The sequence below is a fragment of the Scyliorhinus torazame genome, chromosome 16 (assembly GCF_047496885.1).
Source record: "Scyliorhinus torazame isolate Kashiwa2021f chromosome 16, sScyTor2.1, whole genome shotgun sequence".
Lineage (NCBI taxonomy): Eukaryota > Metazoa > Chordata > Chondrichthyes > Carcharhiniformes > Scyliorhinidae > Scyliorhinus > Scyliorhinus torazame.
This window is the reverse complement of record NC_092722.1, coordinates 116,736,683-116,761,588: the sequence shown is the minus strand read 5'-3', so window position 1 is coordinate 116,761,588 and position 24,906 is coordinate 116,736,683. Positions and strand designations below refer to the sequence as shown.

At 46.6% G+C, this 24,906-nt stretch overlaps 1 protein-coding gene across 1 annotated transcript in view; it reads right to left on the bottom strand.

Moving 5' to 3' along the window:
• The window catches only part of pcdh15b (protocadherin-related 15b), a 2,356,722-nt gene that overhangs the window by 903,836 nt on the left and 1,427,980 nt on the right, over nt 1-24,906 (bottom strand). The window contains exon 10 of the mRNA XM_072478931.1: nt 17,040-17,200. Coding sequence (XP_072335032.1) covers nt 17,040-17,200 — 161 coding nt within the window. The remainder of the gene's footprint in view (nt 1-17,039; nt 17,201-24,906) is intronic.

Below are 24,906 nucleotides of genomic sequence, written 5' to 3'. Positions count from 1 at the left end.
GAATCAGGATTAAAGTTTCACCTTATTAAGTGTATTATGTTTAGTTCTGCATCAATTATGCTTGAAACTGGTTAGTTTAATGAAGTTTTTGTTTATTTTCTGCATTTTTAATGTACGTAGTGATTTTTTTCATCTTTGAATTCAATGTATTATTTCTTTCCTAAATCTTTTGATGAATGTCCCTAATGTTGAGACTGTCATTACCTGGGGCTAAGATGGCCATGGGATACTAATGGAACCTTAAGCAGGCGATGGGACACTATGAGACTGGGGGATTGATAGTCCCAATGGGGAATACACACTCCCCCACTAAGGGTCGGGGTCCCCCTTCAACATGGCCGATGGCCGTGAACTGTGAGCTGTCTCTGTAGAGAGTAATTGCTCTGTACTCTTGTTCTGTTTCATTAATCCTATTTCCTTTGACTCAACCTGTTCAACTCAGTGTGGACTCCTTTCTGGACCTTATATAGAGACTATTTTCTGTCCTTTGTTTTGACATTGCTGCTCTTTGCCAGAACATTGTTGCAGCGACTTGTCCTGTTTACCCACAGTTAACTTAATTTGTTCCAAACTGTATGTGCCCGAGTGATAGATGTGCCTCCTGTCATATTAATCTTTGGAATATGTCATTACTCTTTGCTTCGTAATACAGAATGGTCTGCTGGTGTGATTCTGAAGAAACCACCAATCTTTAACTTTAACGATTGATTAATATTGAGTTTGCACACTCCACAGAACTATAACTAGTAATCAACTAATCTATATTAAAGTAATAACTAATTTAAACTCCATGTGCTGCTTCTATCTATTATTAATTATGCTGTGATCTATCTCTCTTCCACTCTACTGTCTAGGAACTCCTGGGAAGAACTACCCAAGATCCTCTGAGTTCTCATATTTATAGTGGGAACTAGTGGTGCCCTCTAGTGGTTGTGTTGCACTGAAATGTAATAATTAACCCTTTACTTGTCCACATATATACATATCATTACACCTCCGATTGTATTCCTCGCTGCTCTGTTAAACGGATCAGTTACTGTATGCAGCCTGAGACTCCTCAGCCCAGCCTGGAGTATAAATTACCAACTTCTACCCAGCACACGTAATACCAACAAATGCATGCCATATTTGTTGCTTCAAACAGGTTGATTTGTTTTATTTCCCACCCCCCACCAACATTTACCATCAGACATCGTTCCTGCTGATAAGACAATCCCAAAACAAAGACAACTCTCTTCCCATGGATGGGGAGTGAAACTGTGGCTTAAATCTGCATATTTACAAGTATATTTCATCAACTCATTCAATTCCAGATGAGTGACTGAATCTCACAAACACAAAAGAACCTGAATTATTCATCACAATGAAAGGGGGCACTCAAGGGGATAATTGAAATTGACACAGTTAAGACTTCCCAAATTTTGATCTTGTACCCAGGGTATAGCAATATGCTAGGTACAACAATACGAAGTACAATGCAAACAATAACAAATTTTAATCTTTTTGAAGCGCGGTCATGTTATGCAAAAGATTGCTGTTAATAGGTGGTGTAATAACACAACGCCTTGTACATGGCATGAAAATTGTAAAACACTAAATTCTGTAATTCCACTGCTTATTTGTACAGAGCTATGCACTATCATCACTGGGGGGAAAAATCCAGTAAGTACCACTTATTTCAAACATCTTCTTGCTTGAACCTCCATCTACATAGATTACCTGACATCCCCCCCCCCCCCCCCCACTTGGATAACAAGCTACAAAACAAGCTACAAAATGTCAAACAAATCAGATGGAACATGAGTGGAGAAGGATGGTCTAGATTACCACATTTTTTATTTTCCATTCTTGTCATTTTTTACACTAAGGCAGTGTGTATTCAAGATCGAACTTGCATTTATGCAGAACGTTATCATGCCCTCAGGACATCCGAAAGTACTTTACAACCCTTGAATTACTTTTGAAATTGAGACACTGTTATGGAGGTAAAAGTCACAGACAATTTGCACTCAGCCAGATCCCATAAAGAGCAAATGAATGGTAACCAGTTGATCTGTTTTTAATGGCTTTGGTTGTGGGAAGAATGCTATCTAGGAAATCAGGAGAATTGGCAACAGTTCTTCAGAGCGCCATGGGATCTTTCGTATCCAATAACCCATCTAAAAGTAGGTATCTCAGACAGTGCCTCAGTACTTCTCTGTGTCAGCCTAGACTAAGAGATCAAATCTGTAGTGGGACTTGAATTCACAATTTTCCAACCCAGAAATGAGAATATATTTTAATTTGCAGATTTAGCTCGCAAACTATATACAAGAACTCGGAATTGTTCATATTGGTGAAATTATACATTTGAGTGCATCTTCTTGCAATCAAAATATTGCATATGAGATGTGTGCATTCCAAAACTAATCTCTGAATCATACAACTCACAAAAGAATCATAAGTGGCTTCATCGCAAAATGAATACAAACTCTCTAATCTTTATGGAGCTGGCAGTGGCCTACAATAACCATTTGCATTAATGCAGTGCTTTTAATGTGAAAATAAGTATTTCAAGGCACAGGAGCACATAAGCAAACAAATCAGAGCAGAAGGGAAAGATTTGCTAAGGTGACTTAAAGCTTGATTGAATCAATAAATTCTGGGAAAGTCTATAAAGAACAGAGTCATGGGCCGGGATTCTCCAATCCCGCGGCCAGGTTCTGACGCTGGAGTGAAAAGCGGCACGAGCCACTCCGGTGTCAACGTGCCTCAAGTGGCAGGTATTCACCCCTTCCTCGTGGGCTAGTATGGCGCCAGAGTGGTGTCCGTAACTCCGGCGCCTGAAAGCCAGCCCGCCATGGCCGGCGCGAGTCCGCCCATGAACGCCACGGCCGGCGAGAGTCCACGCATGCGTGTGGGTTCCCATCTCCGCCCCGGCCCCAGGCAATATGGCAGAGCCCTACAGGGGCCCGGTGTGGAGGAACATAGGCCCCCCACGGACCTAGCCCGCCCACCGATCGGTGGACCCCGATCGCGGGCCAGGCCGCCATGGGGGCCCCCTTCGGGGTCGGATCCCGCCGCCCCCCCACCAGGCCAGCCCCCGCAACCAGAACTCCGAGGTCCCGCTTGGTGGAACCATACATAACCCACGCCGGTGGGACTCGGCCGAACTTGGCTGGCACTCGGCTCGTCGAGGCCTGGAGAATCGCCCGGGCCCAGCTTTCAACGGCCCCCGAACAGCGCAGAGGCGATCCCGCGGGCGCCCGGGAATCGTGCCGGAGAATCGGCCGGCTGGTGTCAGGGCGGCGCAATAGACCGAGATTTTCCGCTCCCATTCTTCCTGGGTGGGATTGGTGATGGGGGAGTGAATCTCGTGTGTTGCCCAACTTGTGTTTGACCTGGGCGGGAAGTCTGACTGAGATTCTCCCCGCCATTGACGTAACAGGAATCCCAACGTTGAACGGTGGCAACACCATTATAATAAATTTTAATATCATTATCAGGCCTCTACGTCTGATCATTTCCCCCCCTATAAGATAATCCATTCATGTCAGCATGAGGGCTACTGGCGTGAATTTCAATTAGTCTCCCACAACGTACACCTGATGGGCAGGTCTCCTAGAGGAGCTCAGGTGAGTGTTTCATTTAGGGGGAGAGGGGCATGCCCCGGCACTTGCTGGGGGAAGGTGCTAGAGGCAGTGCCTTGGGGCTTTTCATGAGTGCCTTTTCATGGGAGGGGGGGGAGGGGAGCAAGTGGGTGGTGGGGGGCAAATTGCAAGTGAACTTTTGTGCACCGAGGTGGCCTTTATAAATGGTGCCCTGATCTTTAAAAACAAAATTGCTGGTGTGTCGGCTCAGTCAGAGCTCACCGCACCAGTGTAATGCTGTGGGAACTGCCCCTTGAAGTTGTTTTTTCTGTGTCCCAAACAACAAGCCATTGGCTTCAATGCCGCTTTTTCTGCCCACTGCCATAGTCAGACAAAATAAGGTAAAATTCCACCCATGGAGTTTAGGGGGAAAATTGCAGAACATGAGACAGACATTTAATGATTCTGCCGCCAATGTTGGAGCAATGGTGGAGCAAAAAGACAAGGGAATGCACAGAAGTGAACGCCTTTTGAAACAGGCATAGATATTTCCTCCCTCACATTGAATATATGGCAGCTCCACAGCTGCTTTTGATATTGCTAACAATAGGATGGTTACCTCCTTCTGCTCATTCATTTTGGTTCTTGGCATGTCTCTCTGTGTATCAAGTGATCTGTGTTCAACAAGAACTCTGTGTCATAATTAGGACAGTGAAATTCTGTTGATGTTATTCTTTTATCTGACCTTTTAATGCTAAATCAGGGTGCCTGAAAACCGGAATAGTTAAAAAAAATGGACATTTTCCTCCCAGCCCACTGTACATGGTGAATGGAGAAAAAGATGAATAATTGCAAACTCGAAATACAATATGTGGTTACAAGGGTGCTTACACAAATCACGTCCTTGAAATCATTGAGACCACTGAATGGTATTTTTGGTGCTCTCACTCTTGGTTTGGATAGGAGGGGATGTTAATTTAACGTGCACTAATTTCTCCACTCACGATCAGTCTGCATAAGAAAGGTGTTTTTGTTTTGCTTCCATCTCTAAATATTTTCAAGCCCCTCAGTTTTGGTATGAATCAATTTTAAATCAATAATCCTACAGCAAACTTGAGATATGGTGAACTCAAAGGTTTAGTTTATTTTCACACACTGAAACATGGGAAGATGGAAGCAACATGTGCTCCTTTGCACTCATACCGTAAAAGAGGGATAGGGAAAAGATTTACAGGGCAGTGACCACAAAGAAAATAAATATTGTTTCATATGAGTCCAGAATCAAAGTCCAATGAGGTATTCCTTCACTAAGGTCAGTGGGCTGAAATTAATGTAGCACAATTCACTTGTCTGGTGGTGTTGGCTTCACACAATGAGATAGGCAGACCGAGATGAATCAGTATTCCAGGCAATGGTACAGAAATTCCAGTAGAAACGGTGCCGATGGGGCCAGGTATTCAGTCTAGACAGAGCTCCTCTTTCTGCGATGCTGCTGGTTGAATGGTAAAATGGCAGACTGAGTTATTGTTGTTGAGCAAGTCAATAGTGCTGGTTACACAAGCTAGAGGTCCACGACACGAGTCCCACCTCTCCACATTGTCTTCATCCATTGTCTGAATTCCCGAGATGGTGAAATGTCCCAACCATTAAGAATTGAAAGGAGGAATGTGGGGATCCTTTGCCCGAACAGACAACATCACTCTGGGTGGTCAAACCTGGTTATGAAATGAAGGTGGCTTTCGTATAGCTCTTTTTGAATTTGGTCTGTGCAGCCCTCAGGGGGGTCATTACTGTCTCTTCAGAGATACTAAGGTTCAAGTTTCTGCATTACTGCCAGATAGCTCTTTTTGTTTGAGGGTCACACTCTGACATAGCTTCGCTTCACTCATGTTATCCAACTTTTAAAGTTTTAGGAGTAGCCATGAGAATATCCATATATATATTGTAAAAGAAATATAAAGTGAGGTCTTAGACCCCTCACACTCTGGAGCCTGGACATTAAATACTGAAATTAAATACGAGGACCTTGCCTCACCAAGAATATGTTAATACAGGTGTTCAGGAGGGATTGCCAATATCATTAAAAAATTTGAGAGACCTCAGACCAGTCCTGAAACTTGAAAGTAAAATGGTTACCTTTATCGTATGCTTGATTTTATCTGATTCAGTGGGTAATCCAAAATCCAGGAAAATCTGAAGTGGTACAAAGACTGCTAGCTTTTGGACATGTGACCTGCACTGGCGGGTCTTTTTCGTAAACATCTGACGAAGGTTCCCAAGAATGCTGTTATGTAAGGAATTCCAAAGTATTGTTCCAATGACGAAGAAGGAAAAGCAATATATACGGAACTTTAAGGGAACTGTCGCATATGCACTAGGACGCTGGCAGAGGGTGAGAAATCTTTTTGTTGTGCCAACGGGATTAGAACCCTTCTTTTGGGTTTTGTGGAAATCAAAAACATTTTGGGGGTGGTGTTGACTTGCTTCCCGTCACTGACGCTGCTCTATTTAAAGTGATCCCATCAGGCATCAGAATAGCTACAGGACAGTTTGTTCCTGAAGGACACTGAAGGCAAGAACACGGAAGGGAAATGTGGGAAGACCGTTCCCTGAGTCTTCCCTGGAGGTCACACTGGAGGTCACACTGGAGGTGATGAGGGTCAAAAAAGAGGCATTCTTTCCTGTGGACTGAAGGACAAGGCCATCCATCCAAACGAAGCAGAACGTTTTGAAAGCAGCAAGACAATGGTGTCATGCCACCTTCAGTAAACATTCATCACTATCTGACTGACCTAGTTTCCCCCCGCACAGCGCTCCTCTGATCGGCACACCTTGCAGTCCCACATACTACTTTCTGTCCAGGCATCACCTCGGATCTTCATCTGAACAGTCAGCATTCAGACTCATCATATTGCCCTCTCGCACCCATCCCTCACAGCCACTTTTTTCAAATATCCTTGTTCCATCCTCATAACACAATTCATTTCTTACTCATTACTCTTTGCTTTCCCTTATGCAGGAGAAGGTGCACAACTCCAGGAACCTGTGATCCACTTCAGCTATAACCACCCTGACCACGATGGAGCAGGAAACCCTGGATCAACAGGGTGACACACACACATCAGCGATTGACAGATCAAAGGGGAGTAGTCTAGAGACGCAATGTCAGCATTAGACAATACACTGCCACATGGCACTTAACAGCCACTGGTTGATTTGTTGGCACCATTTTCTGAAATGTCATGCTATGCAATATGTTGAGATTTTATCCATTTCCATTCCCATTTTCATTAATTCATGCATTTGAACTCCTTCAAAGGCACCATAAGAGCTAATGAGGGATTAGATAAAGGAGTCCTCAGATGATGGTAGGTACTCTGATGATGTACCGTCATACTACTTACACACCCCCTCCATCAATTCAGGTACACATGCCTCAATGCATTAAAGGTACATAGATAGGGGACTTCCGGTGGCGGCTATGAGGAGTAAGTCGCACATTTGGTGGCTTCCGCTCGGGTCGGACTTTAGGACGTTTTCCTCCGATTTTCTACCGGACTTGAATTGTAAAACTGGTGACAGAGGCAATTGTGTACTGAATTCCCACATCGGTGCATGGAGAGAAGGACTAGAAGTGCTCGTAAAGGCAGAAACAGAAAGACAGAGAAGGCTTGGGCTGAAGCTGCAGCAGGAGACAGCATGGCGGAGGATGGGACCTCTGGTTTGTCGACCCAGCGGTCAACGGAGCAGCTGATGCAAGTTATTCAGGAAGGCTTTGCTAAGCAGAAACGGGACTGCTTGGATCCGATAAAAGCGTCAATTGAGCGGCTGGAGATTAGATTGGACGCCCAAGATCGGGCGATCCAGAAGGTAGAGAGGCGCTGGCTGAGCAGGAGGAACATCAAATTGCGGTGGAGTTGGAGGTGGGGATGCTGAGAGACCAGCAGAAGAAGCTCCTGGAGAAGGTGGAGGACCTAGAGAATAAGTCCTGCCGGCAGAACTTGAGAATCGTTGGGCTCCCGGAGGGGTCCGAAGGAGCGGACACTGGGGCATACATCTCAGACATGCTTGAGAAGCTGCTGGGGGATGGGGCATTGTCCCAGCCCTTGGAGGTGGACAGGGCTCACAGAGCACTCGCGAGGAAGCCGTGAAAGGGGGACCCCCCGATGGCAATGTTGGTGAGATTCCACAGGTACTTGGATAAGGAGCGTATTCTACCGTGGGCCAAGCAGACACGGAGTTGTAAGTGGGACAACAGCATCCTGCGGGTTTACCAAGACCTGAGTGTGGAGGTGGCCAGGAGAAGAGCAGGCTTCAACCAGATTAGGTCGATCCTTTTCAAAAAAAAGGTGGAGTTCAGACTGTTGTATCCGGCCCGTCTCTGGGTCAGGCACGAGGAACAGCACTTTTATTTTGAGTCGCCTGAGGACGCGCTGGACTTCGCGAAAAGGAAAGGACTGATGGTGGACTGAGAACTTTTGAACTTTGCTGCAATGTTCATGTTTTTGTTTTTTTTCTGTTCTTTTTTAAAAAAGTTTCTCGTTTTTTGTTTTGTGTAAGCTGTTTGTAATGCCTTTTGCATTGATTTGGGACCAGCGACAGAGCTGAGTGAGTTAAGGTTTTTATTTGCACTGTTGGGGGATGGAGGTGTGCTTGTTTAGATCTTGGTGTTTTTCTGTCGGGCAATTGTATGGGGATTGTTGATGTTGGAGTATGTTTGAATGAGGGGGGGGAGGGGGGGGAGGAAACAATAGGTGGGAGACTATCCGGCACCAGGGATGGGGGCCACCAAGCTAGCTGGGCGGGCTAGCTCTCGGAGGCGCAGTGGGAGGCGTGCATATGTTCGGTTTATTAAAGGGGTTGGGTTACAGAGTGTTGTTACTGGGGGGGAGGGGAGGTAAATGTCCTGCTGACGAGGGAGGGACATGGGCTAAGGGACAGAGAATGGTTGGGGGCGGGGGCTGCCTGGGGGCGGGCCGGTGGAGGCGCGGAGCATGGGCTTGAGGCGGGCCCAAAAAAGGGGATGGCTGATCGGCGAAGCGGTGGGGCAATGAGCCCCCCAACTAGGCTGATCACCTGGAATGTTCGAGGGTTAAATGGGCCTGTCAAGAGGGCACGCGTGTTCGCGCATCTTAGGGGACTGAAGGCGGACGTGGTAATGTTGCAGGAGACGCACCTTAGAGTAACTGACCAGATTAGATTGAAGAAAGGCTGGGTCAGTCAGGTCTTTCACTCGGGACTAGACTCAATGACTAGAGGGGTCATGATCCTGATCAATAAGCGGGTGGTTTTTGAGGCGTGTAGAATAGTCTCGGACGTGGGAGGCCGATACATTATGGTCAGTGGGAAACTGGAGGGGGTGCAGGGGGTATTAGTAAATGTGTATGTGCCAAATTGGGATGATTTGGAGCTTATAAAGAGGATGCTGGGGAAGATATCGGACATGGACTCGCACAGGTTGGTCATGGGAGGGGACTTCAACACAGCTATTGACCCTGGCTTGGACCGGTCAAGCTCGAAAATGGACAGTGTGCCAGCAATGGCAAAGGAACTAAAGGGGTTCATGGAGCAGATGGGGGGTGGTGGATCCATGGAGATTTGGGCAGCCGAGGGTGAAGGAGTTTTCCTTCTACTCATTCGTGTATAAAGTGTACTCCCGGATTGATTGATTTATTTTGAGCAGGGCCTTACTGGCTGAGGTGGTGGAAACAGAGTACTCGGCGATCACAATCTCAGACCATGTTCCGCACTGGGTTGATCTGCAGGTTAGCAGAGACAGTAACCAGTGCCCGCACTGGAGGTTAGATGGCTGACGAAGGGGTGTGCGAGCAGCTGAGGAAATGTATTCAGAATTACCTGCAGATCAACGACACGGGGGAAATTTCAGCAGTGGTGGTTTGGGAAGCACTGAAGGCGGTCAGAGGGGAGCTGATCTCGATACGGGCCCATAGGGAGAAAGGGAACAGGGCAGAGATGGACCGACTGGTAAAGGAGATACTACAGATCGATAGGAGTTATGCGGAGACCCCAGAGGCAGGGTTTTTAAGGAAATGGCGGAGGCTACAGGCGGAATTCGGCTTGTTAGCCACAAGGAGGGCGGTGGAGCAGCTGAGAAAGGCGTGGGGGGCGATCTATGACCATGGAGAGAAGGCTAGCAGACTGCTTGCACAGCAGCTTAGAAAGAGGGAGGCAGCCAGGGAGATAGGGAATGTAAAAGACGGAGATGGGAACCTGGTTGGAGATTCAGCAGGGGTGAATAAGGCGTTTCGGGATTTCTACAGTAGGCTGTATAGGTCGGAACCCCCGATGGGGCCAGAGGGGATGAGGCATTTCTTGGAGGGGCTGAATTTCCCAAAGGTGGACGGGGAGCTGGTAGAAAGGCTGGGGGCTCCACTCGGGTTGGAAGAGATAGTGGAGGGTCTGAAGGCCATGCAGTCGGATAAAGCCCCGGGGCCGGACGGGTGTCCAGTGGAGTTTTATAAAAAGTTCTCTGGGATATTGGGGCCAGTGTTGATGAGGATATTTAATGAGGCAAGGGAAAGAGGGGTGCTGCCCCCGACGATGTCACTGGCCACAACTTCGCTGATTCTGAAGCGGGACAAGAACCCGGAGCTGTGTGGGGCCTACAGGCTGATATCCCTGTTGAACGTGGATGCCAAATTGCTGGGCAAAATCTTGTCCTCCAGGATTGAGGATTGTGTTCCAGGCGTTATTGGGGAAGACCAGACGGGGTTTGTTTCGGGTAGGCAGGTGGCCAATGTAAGAATGTTGTTAAACGTGATCATGATGCCCTCGGAAGGTAGTGATCGCAATGGATGTAGAAAAGGCTTTTGATCGGGTAGAATGGGATTATATGTGGGAGGTACTGGAACATTTCAGATTTGGGCGGGGCTTTATTGACTGGGCCAGGTTGCTGTATCAGGCTCCTGTGGCAAGTGTACGGATGAATAGGACAACATTGGATTATTTGAGACTGCACCGGGGGACGAGACAGGGATGCCCCCTCTCCCCACTGTTATTAGCTGGTAATTGCTCTGAGAGCCTCAAGGGGCTGGAAGGGACTGGTCGGGGGGGGGGGGGGGGGGGGGGGGGGGAGAGAGCACAGAGTCTCGCTCTATGCAGACGCCCTGCTTCTGTATGTGTCGGACCCAATAGAGGGGATGGAAGAAATCATGAGGATTCATGGGGAATTTGGCCGATTTTCGGTGCATAAGCTAAATATGGGGAAAAGTGATATGTTTGCGTCCAGGCGAGGGGACAGGAGAGGCGTTTGGGGAGCTGCCGTTTAGATCAGTAGGGGGAAGCTTTAGGTAACTAGGCATTCATGTGGCGCGGGAATGGGACCAGCTGCATAAATTAAATCTGGCCCGACTAATAGACAAAATCAAGGACGATTTTCGGAGGTGGGACGCGCTTCCGTTGTCACTGGCTGGGAGGGTGCAGGCAGTGAAGATGACGGTCCTCCCGAGATTCCTGTTCATGTTTCAATGTCTCCCAATCTTTATTCCGCGGTCCTTTTTTAAATGGGTCAACAAAGTGATCACTGGCTTTGTTTGGGCGGGCAAGACGCTGTGAGTAATAAAGGTAATGCTTGACCGGAGTCGGGGAGAGGGTGGCTGGCGCTGCCAAACTTTTGTAACTATTACTGGGTAGCAGGTGGTGGGAGAGAGGTCGGCATGGGAGCGTATGGAGGCGGCTTCATGCAAGGGTACCAGTCTGTGGGTGTTGGTAACTGCTCCTCTGCCATTCCCGCCAGCACGGTACTCCACCAGCCCCGTGGTGGTGGCGGCCCTGAGACTCTGGGGGTAATGGAGGAGAAATGTGGGAGCAGAGAGAGCATCGGTCTCGTCCCCAGTCTGTAATAATCACCGGTTTGCCACGAGAAGTATGGATGGGGGGTTCCGGATATGGGGGAGAGCAGGGATTGAGAGGATGGGGGATATGTTTATAGAGGGGAGCTTTCCGAGTATGAGGGCGCTGGAGGAGAAGTTTGGGTTGGCGAAGGGAAACAAACTCAGGTATCTGCAGGTGCGGGACTTCCTACGTAAACAGGTGTCAACCTTCCCGCTCCTACTGCTAAGGGGGATTCAGGTCAGGGTAGTTTCCAGAGGGTGGGTAGGAAAAGGGAGCATCTCGGACATTTACAAGGAACTTATGGGGTCAGAGGAGGCGCAGCCCGAGGAGCTGAAGCGCAAGTGGGAGGAGGAGCTGGGAGGAGAGATAGAGGATGGTCTATGGGCAGACGCATTAAGTAGAGCCAACGTGTCCGCAACATGTGCCAGGCTCAGCCTGATACAATTCAAGGTCGTTCATCGGGCTCACATGATAGTGGCCCGGATGAGCAGATTCTTTGGGGTGGAAGACAGGTGTGCAAAATGTGCGGGAGGACCAGCGAACCATGTCCACATGCCCGAAGCTTAGGGGATTTTGGCAGGGGTTTGCAGATGTCTTGTCCATGTTAAAAACAATGGTGACACCGAGTCTAGAGTTGGTGATTTTCGGGGTGTCGGACGACCCGGGAATCCAGGAGGAGAAAGAGGCAGACGTTCTGTCCTTTGCTTCCCTGGTAGCCCGGAGACGGATACTATTAGCTTGGAGGGACTCAAAGCCCCCGAAGTCGGAGACCTGGCTATCGGACATGGCTAGCTTTCTCTGTTGGGAGAAAATCAATTTAGCCTTGAGAGGGTCACTGTTAGGGTTCACCCGGAAGTGGCAACCGTTCGTCGACTTCTTTGCGGAAAATTAATCGTCAGCAGAAGGGGGGGGGGGTTAGTTTAGCTTAGAGTAGGGAGTTAATAAAGGTGGGACCTGTCAGGGACGGAGATGGCTTTTGCATTGTTTATAGTTTCATGTACATTGTTTAGTTTGCTGTTGTTGTAATACCAAAAATACCTCAATAAAATGTTTATTAAAAAAAAAGGTACATTGTTAGCATATAAAATGGTGAAGTGCACAACACATGTGATCAGACGCAGACACCGGAGACAGGGACAGCAGTGAAGTCTTCAATGGAGAGCAAACGTTCCACCCAACACAACCGAGGATGGCCTCAATGTGCAGTTATGATTTAGTCCCAACAAGGACTGTGTGGTGGTCAGCCTTACCAATACCCATTGGTAGATTGACGAAGATGAGATCAAGCAGGTTTTTACCTCTTCTTGGTTCTCTCCCCACCAGCCACAGCCTCTCTCTGCCAATGGGGTTCATGGTACTACCAAGCCACTTTTGATGATTGAAGGCATTGAGGTCACCCAGCTAGAGTGTATTGTTTGCACTTCATTGCCATCTCCTTGTGCCTTCCAGGAGGATTAATCCCTCTTGCCCTTCATGCTATCACAGACCTTCCCTTATATCCTTCCCCCCATCCTTTTTCTTGTCCCTGTGCTTGCTTAAAATGTTACATATCTAACCCTTTCCATTTCTAACAGAAAGTCATCAGTCTTAATTGCTAGCTCTATTTTTCTCTCTATCAATATTGCCTGATCTGCAGTGTACATCCAGCATTTTCTTTTCTCGAGGCACAAAAAAGGGTGGAATTTTCCTGCGATGGGTCTAATGCAGAGAGAGGCTGCAGGGGTTGTAAAATCGGTGAGCTGGTATGGCGCGGGAGGGTGGTAAGACTGTGCTGGAGTGTGGGCAGGGGTGGGGTTGTGCAGGTATGAAGGGGAAGAGATTCAGAGGGAGGGGTCAGTAGAGTCAATGGTGGATTCCTGGGGGAGTGCATACTGAGGATATCAGGGGTAGGATGGGATGGTGACAGTTAAAAGGCGCAGTGTGAGATGAGAGGATGGGAGAGTGAGGGTGCGGTGATGTTGAGCGAAGCAACACTGAAAGTTGTTGAAGGGGGTGCAGATGGTGATACAAATTTGGGGGGGTCAGCAGGAAAATGTCTATCATACTGGGGTGGGCTGTTCGAGAAGGTAGGGGACTTCATTGACATGTACGGGATGGAAGATGATGGGGAGGGTTGAATAGTGAAAGTGAGAAGGTCAGACGTGATTACTGGGTGGGGGGTCAATGGTAATGGTGGGGGAGGGTGTGGATGATGGGATAAGGGGAAAAACGTATTAGATCGACCTTAAACATTACTAGCACCTTGGTGGCTCACAATTATGCAGAGCCTTGTGGTGGAGATCTCGAGATCTTGCATGGGAATTAGGTCATTGGGGGTGGAGGTCATCTCAACTGGACAAGTGAAGGTGAACCCAGCATGTAGTACTGGCAATACTATGGTCTTGGGACAAATGAGAGTCTCAGGAGCAAAGGTTCAGTGGTTAGTTTGCATTTCTACATTGTGTAACAAATTAGAGTGCACAGGATAAAATTGTTTCCCTTGGTGGAGAATTCTAGAACCAAGAGACATAGATTCAATGTAAGTGGCAGAAGATGTCGATGGGACGTGAAGAAGTACTTTTTTACGCAGAGGGTCATGGGAGACTGGAATTCGCTGGCCGAGTTGGTGGTGAAGGCAGAGACCCGAAACTCTTTTTTAAAAGTACCTGGATCTGTAAGGTACAGGGCTATGAACTGGGTGCAGGAAGGTGGGATTAGAAAGGGGACCTGGATGTCTTTGGGCTGACATGGACAAGACTGGCCAAATGGCCTCTTCTGTGCTGCAAATTTTCTATGGTTCTATGTTCTTTGGTTCTCTGATTTCTGGGAGATCTCTTGCACTTGGCTTGCAAGGGCCCTGGAAAAGACCTTTACTCCTTGCTCCTGATTCCAGGGAACATGGAATCTCCCATGGACGATGATGGCGGAGGGTGGGGGGAAACACACAGGTTTAAGTACTTTCACAAAACACAACGTCAGATGTAATTAAATTGCAAAAGAACTATATTTACCGAAGTGTGACATGTGTAACAAGCATAGTGATTCCAAACACTTTTGAATTCAGAACATACTAATTTTTCTTTCTCTGCCACCCGGGGGTCACTCGTTTCTTCCACTTCATCAAGACCCGCAACCTGCCCTACTCCATCGAGGTCAGGACAGTCACCAGGGACTGCCAAATCTGTGCGGAGTGCAAACCGCACTTCTACCGGCCAGAGAGGGCGCACATGATAAAGGCTTCCCGTCCCTTTGAACGCCTCAGCATGGATTTCAAAGGCCCCCTCCCCTCCACCGACCGCAACACGTATTTCCTGAACGTGATTGACGAGTACTCCCGGTTCCCATTCGCCATCCCCTGCCCAGACATGACCGCAACCACCGCCATCAAGGCCCTCCAGGGTAGCTTTACATTGTTCGGTTTCCCCGCGTACATACACAGTGATAGGGGGTCCTCCTTTATGAGCGACGAACTGCGTCAATTCCTGCTCAGCAGGGGCATTGCCTCAAGCAGGACGACCAGTTACAACCCCTGTGGAAACGGACAGGTGGAGAGGGAGAACGGAACGAAGACTGTTCTACTGGCCCTGTGGTCCAGGAATCTCCCAGTCTCCCGCTGGCAAGAAATCCTCCCGGTGGCCCTCCACGCCATTTGGTCACTGCTCTGTACAACTACCAATCAGACACCTCATGAACGTCTCCTTGTTTTCCCCAGAACGTCCTCCTCCGGGACCTCGCTCCCAACCTGGCTAGCGACACCCAGACCCATCCTGCTTCAGAAGCACGTGTGGGCGCACAAGTCGGGCCCGTTGGTCGAGAGGGTCCACCTGCTGCACGCTAACCCCCAGTACGCCTACATGGCGTTCCCTGATGGCAGGCAAGATACAGTCTCCCTCCGGGACCTGGCACCCGCCGGAACCCCACGCGCGTCTGAACCATCCCCCCCCCCCCCCCCCACCCACCCCCCACCACAGCACCTCACTGGAGGGTCAGTACTCCGCCGCTGCTGTCTAGGCTTGCCCACCCACCGACGCCCCCTACATGCACCACCCCCCTCCCGGTGTCAACCGTTTGCCCCAACAGCGCCGCCTAGGGGTGACGAAGCTGCCAAGGAGGCCGAAACCACGCTCCCAGAGTCGCAACCACCTGGACCCCCACCAGAATCACCACTGAAGCCCAGACGATCCAGAAGGACGACCAGGCCACCCGATCGACTGATTGCTTCGCTGTGACTTTAACCGTGAACGAACACTTTGTAAATATTCTCGACAGCTCTGTAAGGAGGTATCACTGTACCTCCATATCTGATCATACCATGTTAAAGGCGACTGTTACCACTGGCCACAACCCCCGCCGGACTCTTTTTTAACAGGGTGTGAATGTGGTATTATCAGGTATTGCTGTACCTAAGAGGCTGATGACCATTGGTTAAACCTAGGAGTTTACCATTGGCTGTTGATACGTAGCTCCGCCCTGACAGGCGGAGTATAAGAACTGGTGCCGTCCCAGCAGCCTTCACTTTCTGCACCGAAGCTGCTGGGGAACAGTTCTAGTCGATTAAAGCCTTCAGTTATGAAATCACTTCGTCTTGAGTGTAATTGATCGTGCATCACTACCACACAAATTTCCAGTGGCATCCGGTGGGGAACTCTCCCTGTTCCCATTTAAACCCTGTCATCGGAATTAATCCCAGAGGGGAAATTCCATTCAAAGTTAGGAATTCCTACAATCTCTGAAATGTTACCATTTGTAGTGTTATTGCCAACCATTGCTCTTTCACAAACATATCTTCATTGTCTCAAAGCATGCAAGGTTAGCAGTTTCATTTTCTGATTCCTTGCCCATCACTCAGACTGTGCAGTGTCACAACATTGGGTGCACCTTGGAAAGTTGCCCATAACAGCTAAAACTCTTTCTGATAATGAAATAAAGAGAACTGGGGACTGGGCAGCTAAATGGGAAATGCACATTATACTTGCCGATCGAAAGGACATTGACCCAGGATCACTATTTCCCCCATGAAGAATAGAAATTATCCTGTCCTATGTGACAATGGTGAACGAAGAATAAAAGGCGAAGAAAGAACACTCAAATATACCTGGAGATTCAAGCCCTCACACTGATGAAAGAAATGTAACATAAAATATAAGACATAAATGTCTATAAACTAGAAAGTAGCGAAATTGACAAAATGATAAAAGTAGCGCGAGGTATTGCTTTACAAAAGGCAGCCAACTAAACAAAACAGTTCACTCTCTGTCACATGAAAACAAATGTAGGTGTGTAGACAGCATGTTGAGAAATCAATTGACCACAACCTTTAAAAACATTAAGCACAGGTGAAATACACATATGTCGCATGAAGATGAAACCATTACATTTTTAGTTTTAGCATGAAGAAGTTCCCTTCAAAGGTTATCTCGTACATATCTGCTTATTTATGGCTCTTGCAAAATAAAAGGTCAAAATAAGCAAAGGCATTTACACAATCAGTTAACTTTGAAAGAATTCTCGCTGAACATGTCGGAGATGATAAAAATCTAGGGTCTCAAAAAGTTACCCTCCATGTGAACATTTAATACACAATGTTTTTTTTTCCACATGTTAAAACATTTGTTGTGGGACTTAAGTACAACTTACATCTCTGTTGAGAACTCGGCCAGTACTGTTCAAATAGAGTCTCTGATTGACAGCGTCCAGAAGCACCCAGTGGTCATTGTTGCCTTTCAATGATAAGGCGATAGTAGGATTTGAGCCGCCTGCATGGCCAGTAATCTGCAAGTTATCCACCAGAAGTGTTCCTGTTTTACAAAATGACATTTTTTTAAAAAGTGATATAAAGAGATTTTAATGAATTCAGATTGAACAATCACATACTTTCCTTCTCTCTCTCACAAAGTAAGTGAGAACAATACAATTATGAATGAAAATTGGAGGAGCAAAATATTTTGAGGTGGCAGTCCTGCTGTGGAGCTTCCCTTAGCAGAAAGGCAGATCAAAAAATTGAATACAGAAGTAAATATTTACATAGTTAAAATTAATAATAGGGAAACTGGAAGAGTCGTGAATCAGATGTACCTTCATCATCATAATAAGCTTTAATTGTCACAAGTAGACTTACATTAACACTGCAATGAAGTTACTGTGAAAAGCCATAATGCCTAATTATCTGGCCCGTTACTTCTGTCAAGCAAGGTTCCACAGCTAGAATTCCACAATTGGAAATGTACCATCATCGCAATTATTGATATTATTGGTGGACCATAAGCAGTAGGAACAGAAGTAGGTCTTTCAGCCCCTCGAGCCTGTTCCGCCAATCAATAGAATCATGTTTGATCTGACAATCCTCAAGTCTACTTACCTGCCATTTCCGCATAACCCCTGATTTCCTCACTGATCAAGAATCTATCTGTCCTAGCCTTAAAAATACACAAGGACCCGGCCCCCACAGCTGTCTGGCAAAACGTTGCAAGCTGAAAGAAGAAATTCCTCCTCATCTCAGTCTTAAATTGACACCCTTTTATTCTGAGAATATGCCTTTGGTCCTGGAGTCTCCCACGAGCGGAAATATCCTCTCAGCATTTACCCATTTGTTGTGGGCCAGGGTTTAGAGAACCCCAAAGTGCATCATGGAGTTCACCTGACCCACAACTTTTAATAGATTGTGGTATGAGGAGCACACGGCCCACTCTACAGGTGTGGTACAGCAGAAATGGGAAAATATTTGTTTAAAGCAAAACAATGTTTATTCTATGAACTCAAGTTAACCTTTTAAAACATACAGTGAACATCTTAGCAACCATTAATTCAAATACAACCCCAAAGAATACAAAACTAAGTAATCCTTAAAAACTTCCCAAACAACATCCAGAAGGCAAAAGAAACACCTTTTAACAGAAGCACATTAGGTTTACATTCACTACTGAGAACATTTATAATTCTGAATTCACCAAATGATGAAGAGATAGTCTTTTCATGGCAGAGAGATTAATAGTGCACCTGCTCTGTCTGGCTTCAGCTCCAACACTGAAAACGAAACTAAAACACACCCTGCAGCAAACAGCCAAAAATGAAAGTAAAAAGCTGACAGTCAGCTCAGCTCCACCCACACTCTGGCATCACTGATGAACACCCATTTCTTAAAGGTACAATTCTTGAACAACCATTTCTTAAAGGTACATTTCTTAAACACCCATTCCTTAAAGGTACTCTCACATGACATTGTCAAGTTCCTTAAGAATCCTAATGTCATTAATGAGGAGTCACTGAGCAGCACTCTGGGAAAACTCGCCATGGCCACCATAACTGAGGAGAGGATTGCAGAGGACCTATTGCTCAATCAGAGGAAGAGCAGTCAACAAACGCCAGTTCAGAAAGTGATGTGGGATTGTTGAGTAAGTGCCGGTGAGTATTTTCAATCTATTAAAGTAATTCATTGCTCAATACTAAGGTAGGGACTAAAAAAAAGAGTAGAGAATTATACTATGCACTTAAAGTAGAGGTGTTTGGAAAGAAACAAGATTCCTAACTAACATAAATAAGGCCCCTAGCTAACGTAATTTTTTTAAGGGAGTAACTAGCTTAATTGAGAGGGACGTCTTGGCAGGATACCTGAGACCCATGATATGCTCCTCCTGCACAATGTATGAAATGGAGGTATATGTCTAGCATCCCTGATGCCCAATGTGTGCCGAAGGTGTGTCCAAATGTAGCTTCTAGCTAACCGTAGGGGGACTCACTATGGAACATCCGCGTTGCTGAGGAAGACGTGGACAGCATGTTTACCGAGTTGTTCACACTGCAGTTGAGGATTGCTCAGGCTGAAAAGCCGTGTGTGTCCATCAGGAACAATCAGGAACAACGGGCGGAACGGTAGCACAGTGGTTAGCCCTGTTGCTTCACAGTGCCAGGGTCCCAGGTTCAATTCCCGGCTTGGGTCACTGTCTGTGCAGAGTCTGCACGTTCTCCCCGTGTCTGCGTGGGTTTCCTCTGGGTGCTCCGGTTTCTTCCCACAAGTTCTGAAAGACGTGCTGTTAGGTAATTTGGACATTCTGAATTCTCCCTCAGTGTACCCGAACAGGCGCTAGAGTGTGGCGACTAGGGTACTTTCACAGTAACTTCATTGCAGTGGTAATGCAAGCCTACTTGTGACAATAAAGATTTTCTTAAAAGACTCAGGAAGGTAGTGCAGGAGTTTCCTGTGGTCATTCCCCTCTGAAACAGATATACTGTTTTGGATACTGTTGGGTGGGATGTCCTCTCGAAAGCAGCAGTAGCCAAGTTCATGGCACCGTGAGTGGCTCTGTTGCTCAGAGGGGTGGAAAAAAAACGAGTGTCAGGGCTAAAGTGATCGGGGATTCAATAGTTAGGGGACAGACAGACGCTTTTGTGGCCGTAAACTTGAATTGAGGATGATATGTTGTCTCCCTAGTGCCAACGTCTAGGATGTTATGGAGCAGGTGCAGGGCATTTTGAGTGGAGGGGGGCCTTGAAGGTGAACAGTCAGTGGTCGTGGTGCACACTGGCAACCACTGGAAAACTAAGGGATGAGGACCTCCGAGCTGAGTACAGGAAGTTAGGAGATAAACTAAAATGGAGGACCTCAAATGGAGTAATTTCAGGATTACTGCCAGTTCCACTTGCTAACGAGAGCAGCAATAAGGACAGACCAAATTAACTTGTGGCTGGAGGGATGGTATAGCCGGGAGGGATCCAACTTCTTGAGGCACTGGACCGGTTCTGGGGAAGGTAGGACCTGTACATACCAGGCAGTTTCACCCAGGTAGAGCTGGGACCAATGTCCTTTTGAGGGCTTTTGCTAATTCTGTTGCGGAGAATTTAAACCAGTGTGGCAGAGGCAGGGATCCCATAAGTAGGATCAGATAGGTCAGATTCAGATCAGGAAAATGGAAGGAGAGCTAATGATGTAGAAGATGTGATGATGGACTTGGAATTACAGAAGAAGCAAAGTTTTAAAGGTGACCATCAAGAGAAAATTATGGGGTTAAAATGTTCATGCTTCAATGCAAAGAATATTACAAACAAGGTAGATGAGTTAAGGGCACAGATACCACATGGAAGCAGGATGTCATTGCTACATTGGAAACTTGGCTAAAGGAGGGGGAAAATGGCAGGTCAACAACCCCAGTTATAGAGTCTTCAGACACGAAAGATTGGGAGATAAAAAAGGAGGGGGAATAGCACAAATGCTTAAAGAATCAATTCCAGTTGTGAGAAGGGATGATATACGGAAAGGGTCAACAAACGAGGCTTTATGTGTTGAGTTTGTAATAAAAAGGGTACTACTGGGAGTACACTACAAACCACCAAATAGTCAAAGGGAGGCAGCAGAACAAATATGTACGCAAATGTCTGCCTGTAAGAACAAGAGGGCAATAATAGCAGGATACTATGCCAATATCAATGGGTTTAAAATAATATAAGGGACACTGAGGGATAAAAATTCATGCAGCGTGCCAGGAAAGTTTTTCAACCTCTCAGTGACAAACTCAATGAGAGGATATGCAATTCTAGACCTAGCCTAGGGGAAAGAAGAAGGGTGAGTGGGTGAAGCAACAGTTGCCGACCATATCGGGGAGAGTGATCACAATTCAGACAAATCAGAAAAAGCAAGCATAAAATAGGCATAAAGAACGAAACACTGCAGATAGCCTAGATGAGTATCAGATGTGCAGGGTTCAAGTAAAAAAGGAAATCAAAAAGAGGGCATGAAAAAGATTTGCAAGTAACGTTAAAGAAAACTAAAGTTGTTTTACCAATATTTTAATGGTTAAAGGTTAGTTAGAAAAAAGTGCGACCTATCAGAGATGAAGAAGGGAACTTGTGTGTGGATGCTGTGGCTGTGGGAAGGGTTTTAAATGAATATTTTGTCACCGTGTTTACAAAGGAAAGGTATGATTCCGATATAGTAGTCCAGGAGGGACATAATGAGATATTGGATGGGATACTCATATAGAGAGGAAGTACTCGAAGGGTTGGAATCCTTCAAAGTTGATAAGTTGCCAAGGCCAAATGGATTGTTTCTGAGGCTGCTGAAGGAGGTCAAGGAGGAGTTAGCAGATGCTCTGAGGATGATTTTCCAATCCTCACTAGATACAGGGGAAGTACAGGAGGACTAGAGGAATGCAAAAGTAATTTAATTGATTAAAACGGAATTGAAGGAAGAGCCCAACAAGTATAGGTCAATTAGTCTTCTGCCGGTGGTGGGCAAATTAGCAGAATCAATCCTGAGAGATAGGATTAACTGTCATGTAGAAAGACATGGACTAGTCAGGGATGGTCAAGATGGATTTGTTAAAGGAAGATCTTGCCTCACAAATTTGATTGAATTCTTTGAGGAAGTGACAAGAAGGGTTGATGAAGGTAGTGTACATGGATTTTAACAAGGCGCTTGGCAAGGTCTCACTGGCAAGTTGTTTGAAAAAGTAAAAGCCCATGGGATACAGGATAATATAGCAAACTGGATAAAATGTTGGCTTCGTAACAGGAAATGAAACGAAATGAAAATGAAAATGAAATGAAAATGGCTTGTCAAAAGTCGGCTTCAAATGAAGTTACTGTGAAAAGCCCCTAGTCGCCACATTCCGACACCTGTACGGGGAGGCTGGTACGGGAATTGAACCGTGCTGCTGGCCAGCCTTGGTCTGCTTTAAAAGCCAGCTCGTTAGCCCTGTGATAAATCAGCCCCAGAAACAAAGAAACAATGGATGCCCTTGCAAATGGAAAGTTGTTTCAAGTGGTGTTCCACAGAGGTCAGCATTGGGATCCTGCTGTTCTTGTTATATATTAACGATTTGGACGTGAACGATTGGGAAATTTGCAGACGAAACAAAGATTGGTCGAGTAGTGGATAGTATACAGAATAGCAATATTATCCAAAATGATATTGATGGGTTGGTGGAGTAGGCAGTAAAGTGGCAGATGGATTTTAACAGAGAGAAGTGTGAGGTCATGCATTTAGCGAGATCAAACATTTATAGGCAGTACACAATAAATGGGAATATATGAAGAGGGGTAGATGAAGTGAGAAACCTTGACCTACAAGTACACAGGTCCCTAAAGGCAGCAGTTCAAGTAGACAAGGTTGTAAAGAAGGCAAATGGCATGCACTACTTAACTGGAAAGGTATAAATTATAAAAACAAGGCGATCATTTTGGAATTGTATAAAATACTGGTGAGGCCACAACTGGAGTATTGTGTGCAGTTCTGGTCACCACATTACAAGAATGATGTAATTGCTCTGGCGAGAGTGCAGAGGAGGTTTACAAGGATATTGCCAGGGCTAGAAAAGTGTATCTTTGAGGAGAGATTGGATAGGTTGGGGTTATTTTCCTTGGAACAAAGAAGGCTCAGGGGTGATTTGATTGAGGTGCACAAAATTATAAGGGGAAAAGATAGAGTGGACAGGATAACATTGTTTGCCATGGCGGAGAATTTTAGAACCAAGGGACATAGATGCAAAATAAGAGGCAGACGTTGTAGAGGGGACATGGGGCAGAACCTTTTTATGCAGAGGGTAATGGGTGTCTGGAATTCACTGCCTGAGTTGGTGATGGAGGTAGAGACCCAAACCACTTTTAAAAGGTATCTGGCGATCATGTGCTCTGCAGTCGCATATCAGGTGTCTCTCCTCCAGAATACAATCAAATGGGCACTTTTAGTTCAATTTAGCCTGAAAATCCAGACCCATTTCATTCATAAATAAGAAAGGGAGAGAAGAGGATCAAAATATGCCTACGAACGAGAGCTCGAGAAGCCGTAGAGATGGCAGGAGCGGAGGGTGGTCGAGATGGTGGACCCACGAGGCAATGGGTCCCCGGCCACCCCAGGAGAGGGTGACTAACACTGCGAACAACAGCCTCCCCTCTACCTGAAGACAGATGGAAGCCATTCCTGACCAAGGAACTGTTGGTGATGAGGGAGATGATAATGGTGGAGATCCAGGTGGCATTCAAGATGGCAGTGACAGAGGTGTTGGTTGCCATGCAGACGGTGATCGACGGTCTGGGGAAGAAGCTGGAAACTTAAGGGAAGACGATCCAGGAGCTTGAGAAGGCATCGACAGACCAGAGCAACAGGTTGCTCTGGAGGTTGAAATTAAAAGGACAACCCAGAGGAGCCTGAAAGGGAAGGTCGAGGAACAGGAGAACCGGCGCCAAAATATACGGCTCGTGGGCCTGACAGAAGGGATCGAGGGCAGGGACCCGATGGACTATGTGGCCCAGATGCTGGGCAACTTAGTTGGGGGGAGACAGCTTATACAAACCGCCAGGGCACACATATCGCTCCGGCTTAAGCCCAAAGCAGGGAGCAGCCAAGGGCAATAATTACTAAATTACATCAGTATCAGGGCCGGGAGAAGATCCTGTGGTGGGCAAGACAGACAAAGGCAAGTAACTGGGAAGGACCCAGAATCCGGGTCTACCAAGACATTGGGGCAGACCTGGCAAAGTACAGTGCCGAATTCAACCAGGCGAAATCAGCTCTATACAAGAGCCGAGTGAAGTTTGGAATGTTGTTCCCAGCCAGGCTCTGGGTCACATTCCAAATAAGGAACATTATTTCAACACACTGGCAGAGGCAGATGTGTTCGTGTGGACGAACGACCTGGACAAAGGACAGGTGAGGCAATGCTGAGGGTGAAACGGAGGAAGACAAAAGGAAGAACCTAAAATAACTATGATGGCCTTATACCACATTTGTGCAGGACAGTACTGCCTCGCTCTGAACAGAAATATTAAATCACAGGAAAGGGCAAGGGCAGTGGAGTGCAGGAGAGGGTGCAGAGGGAACAGCAATCCAGTGGACACAGGAAAGGGGTAAGATCAGCCCCCAGGAGGGGGGCCACCACACTAGGGGGGAAAGCTAGTGCATGATATATGAGAGCAAGGAGGTTTTAGTGATTCTATCTCAAAGTGATGAACCAAATCCAGATAATTGTGACTTTTACATACCTCAAAGTAAATTGGAAAACAAGGATGTTCTTAAAAATTGGGATAAATTGTTGAGTTACCTTCCAGAGGAAAAATGAACTGACCTGAAAGAGTTATTGATATCACATGGGCAAGTTTGTGGCGATAAGTTGGGAAGTACTAAAATGGGTATACATGATGTAGATACTGTTCCAATTAAATAACATCCATATAGACTTAACCCATTAAAATTGGCACAGGTTAACAAATAAATTGAGAGTATGCTTAAAAATGGCATAATTGAAGTGAGATGCAGCCAATGGAGCTCACCCATCATGATGGTACCAAAACCAGACAGTACCCAACGGTTGTGAGTGGACTATCGGAAGGTTAATGCAGTTACAAGAATGGACTCTTGTCCTATCCCATGCTTGGAGGATTGCATTGAGAAGGTGGGACAATCCGCTTTTATTTCCAAACTGGATTTACTTAAAGGTTACTGGCAGGTACCTTTATCCGAAAGAGCGAAGGAGATTTCAGCTTTTGTGACTCCAGATGGTATATACCAATTCAA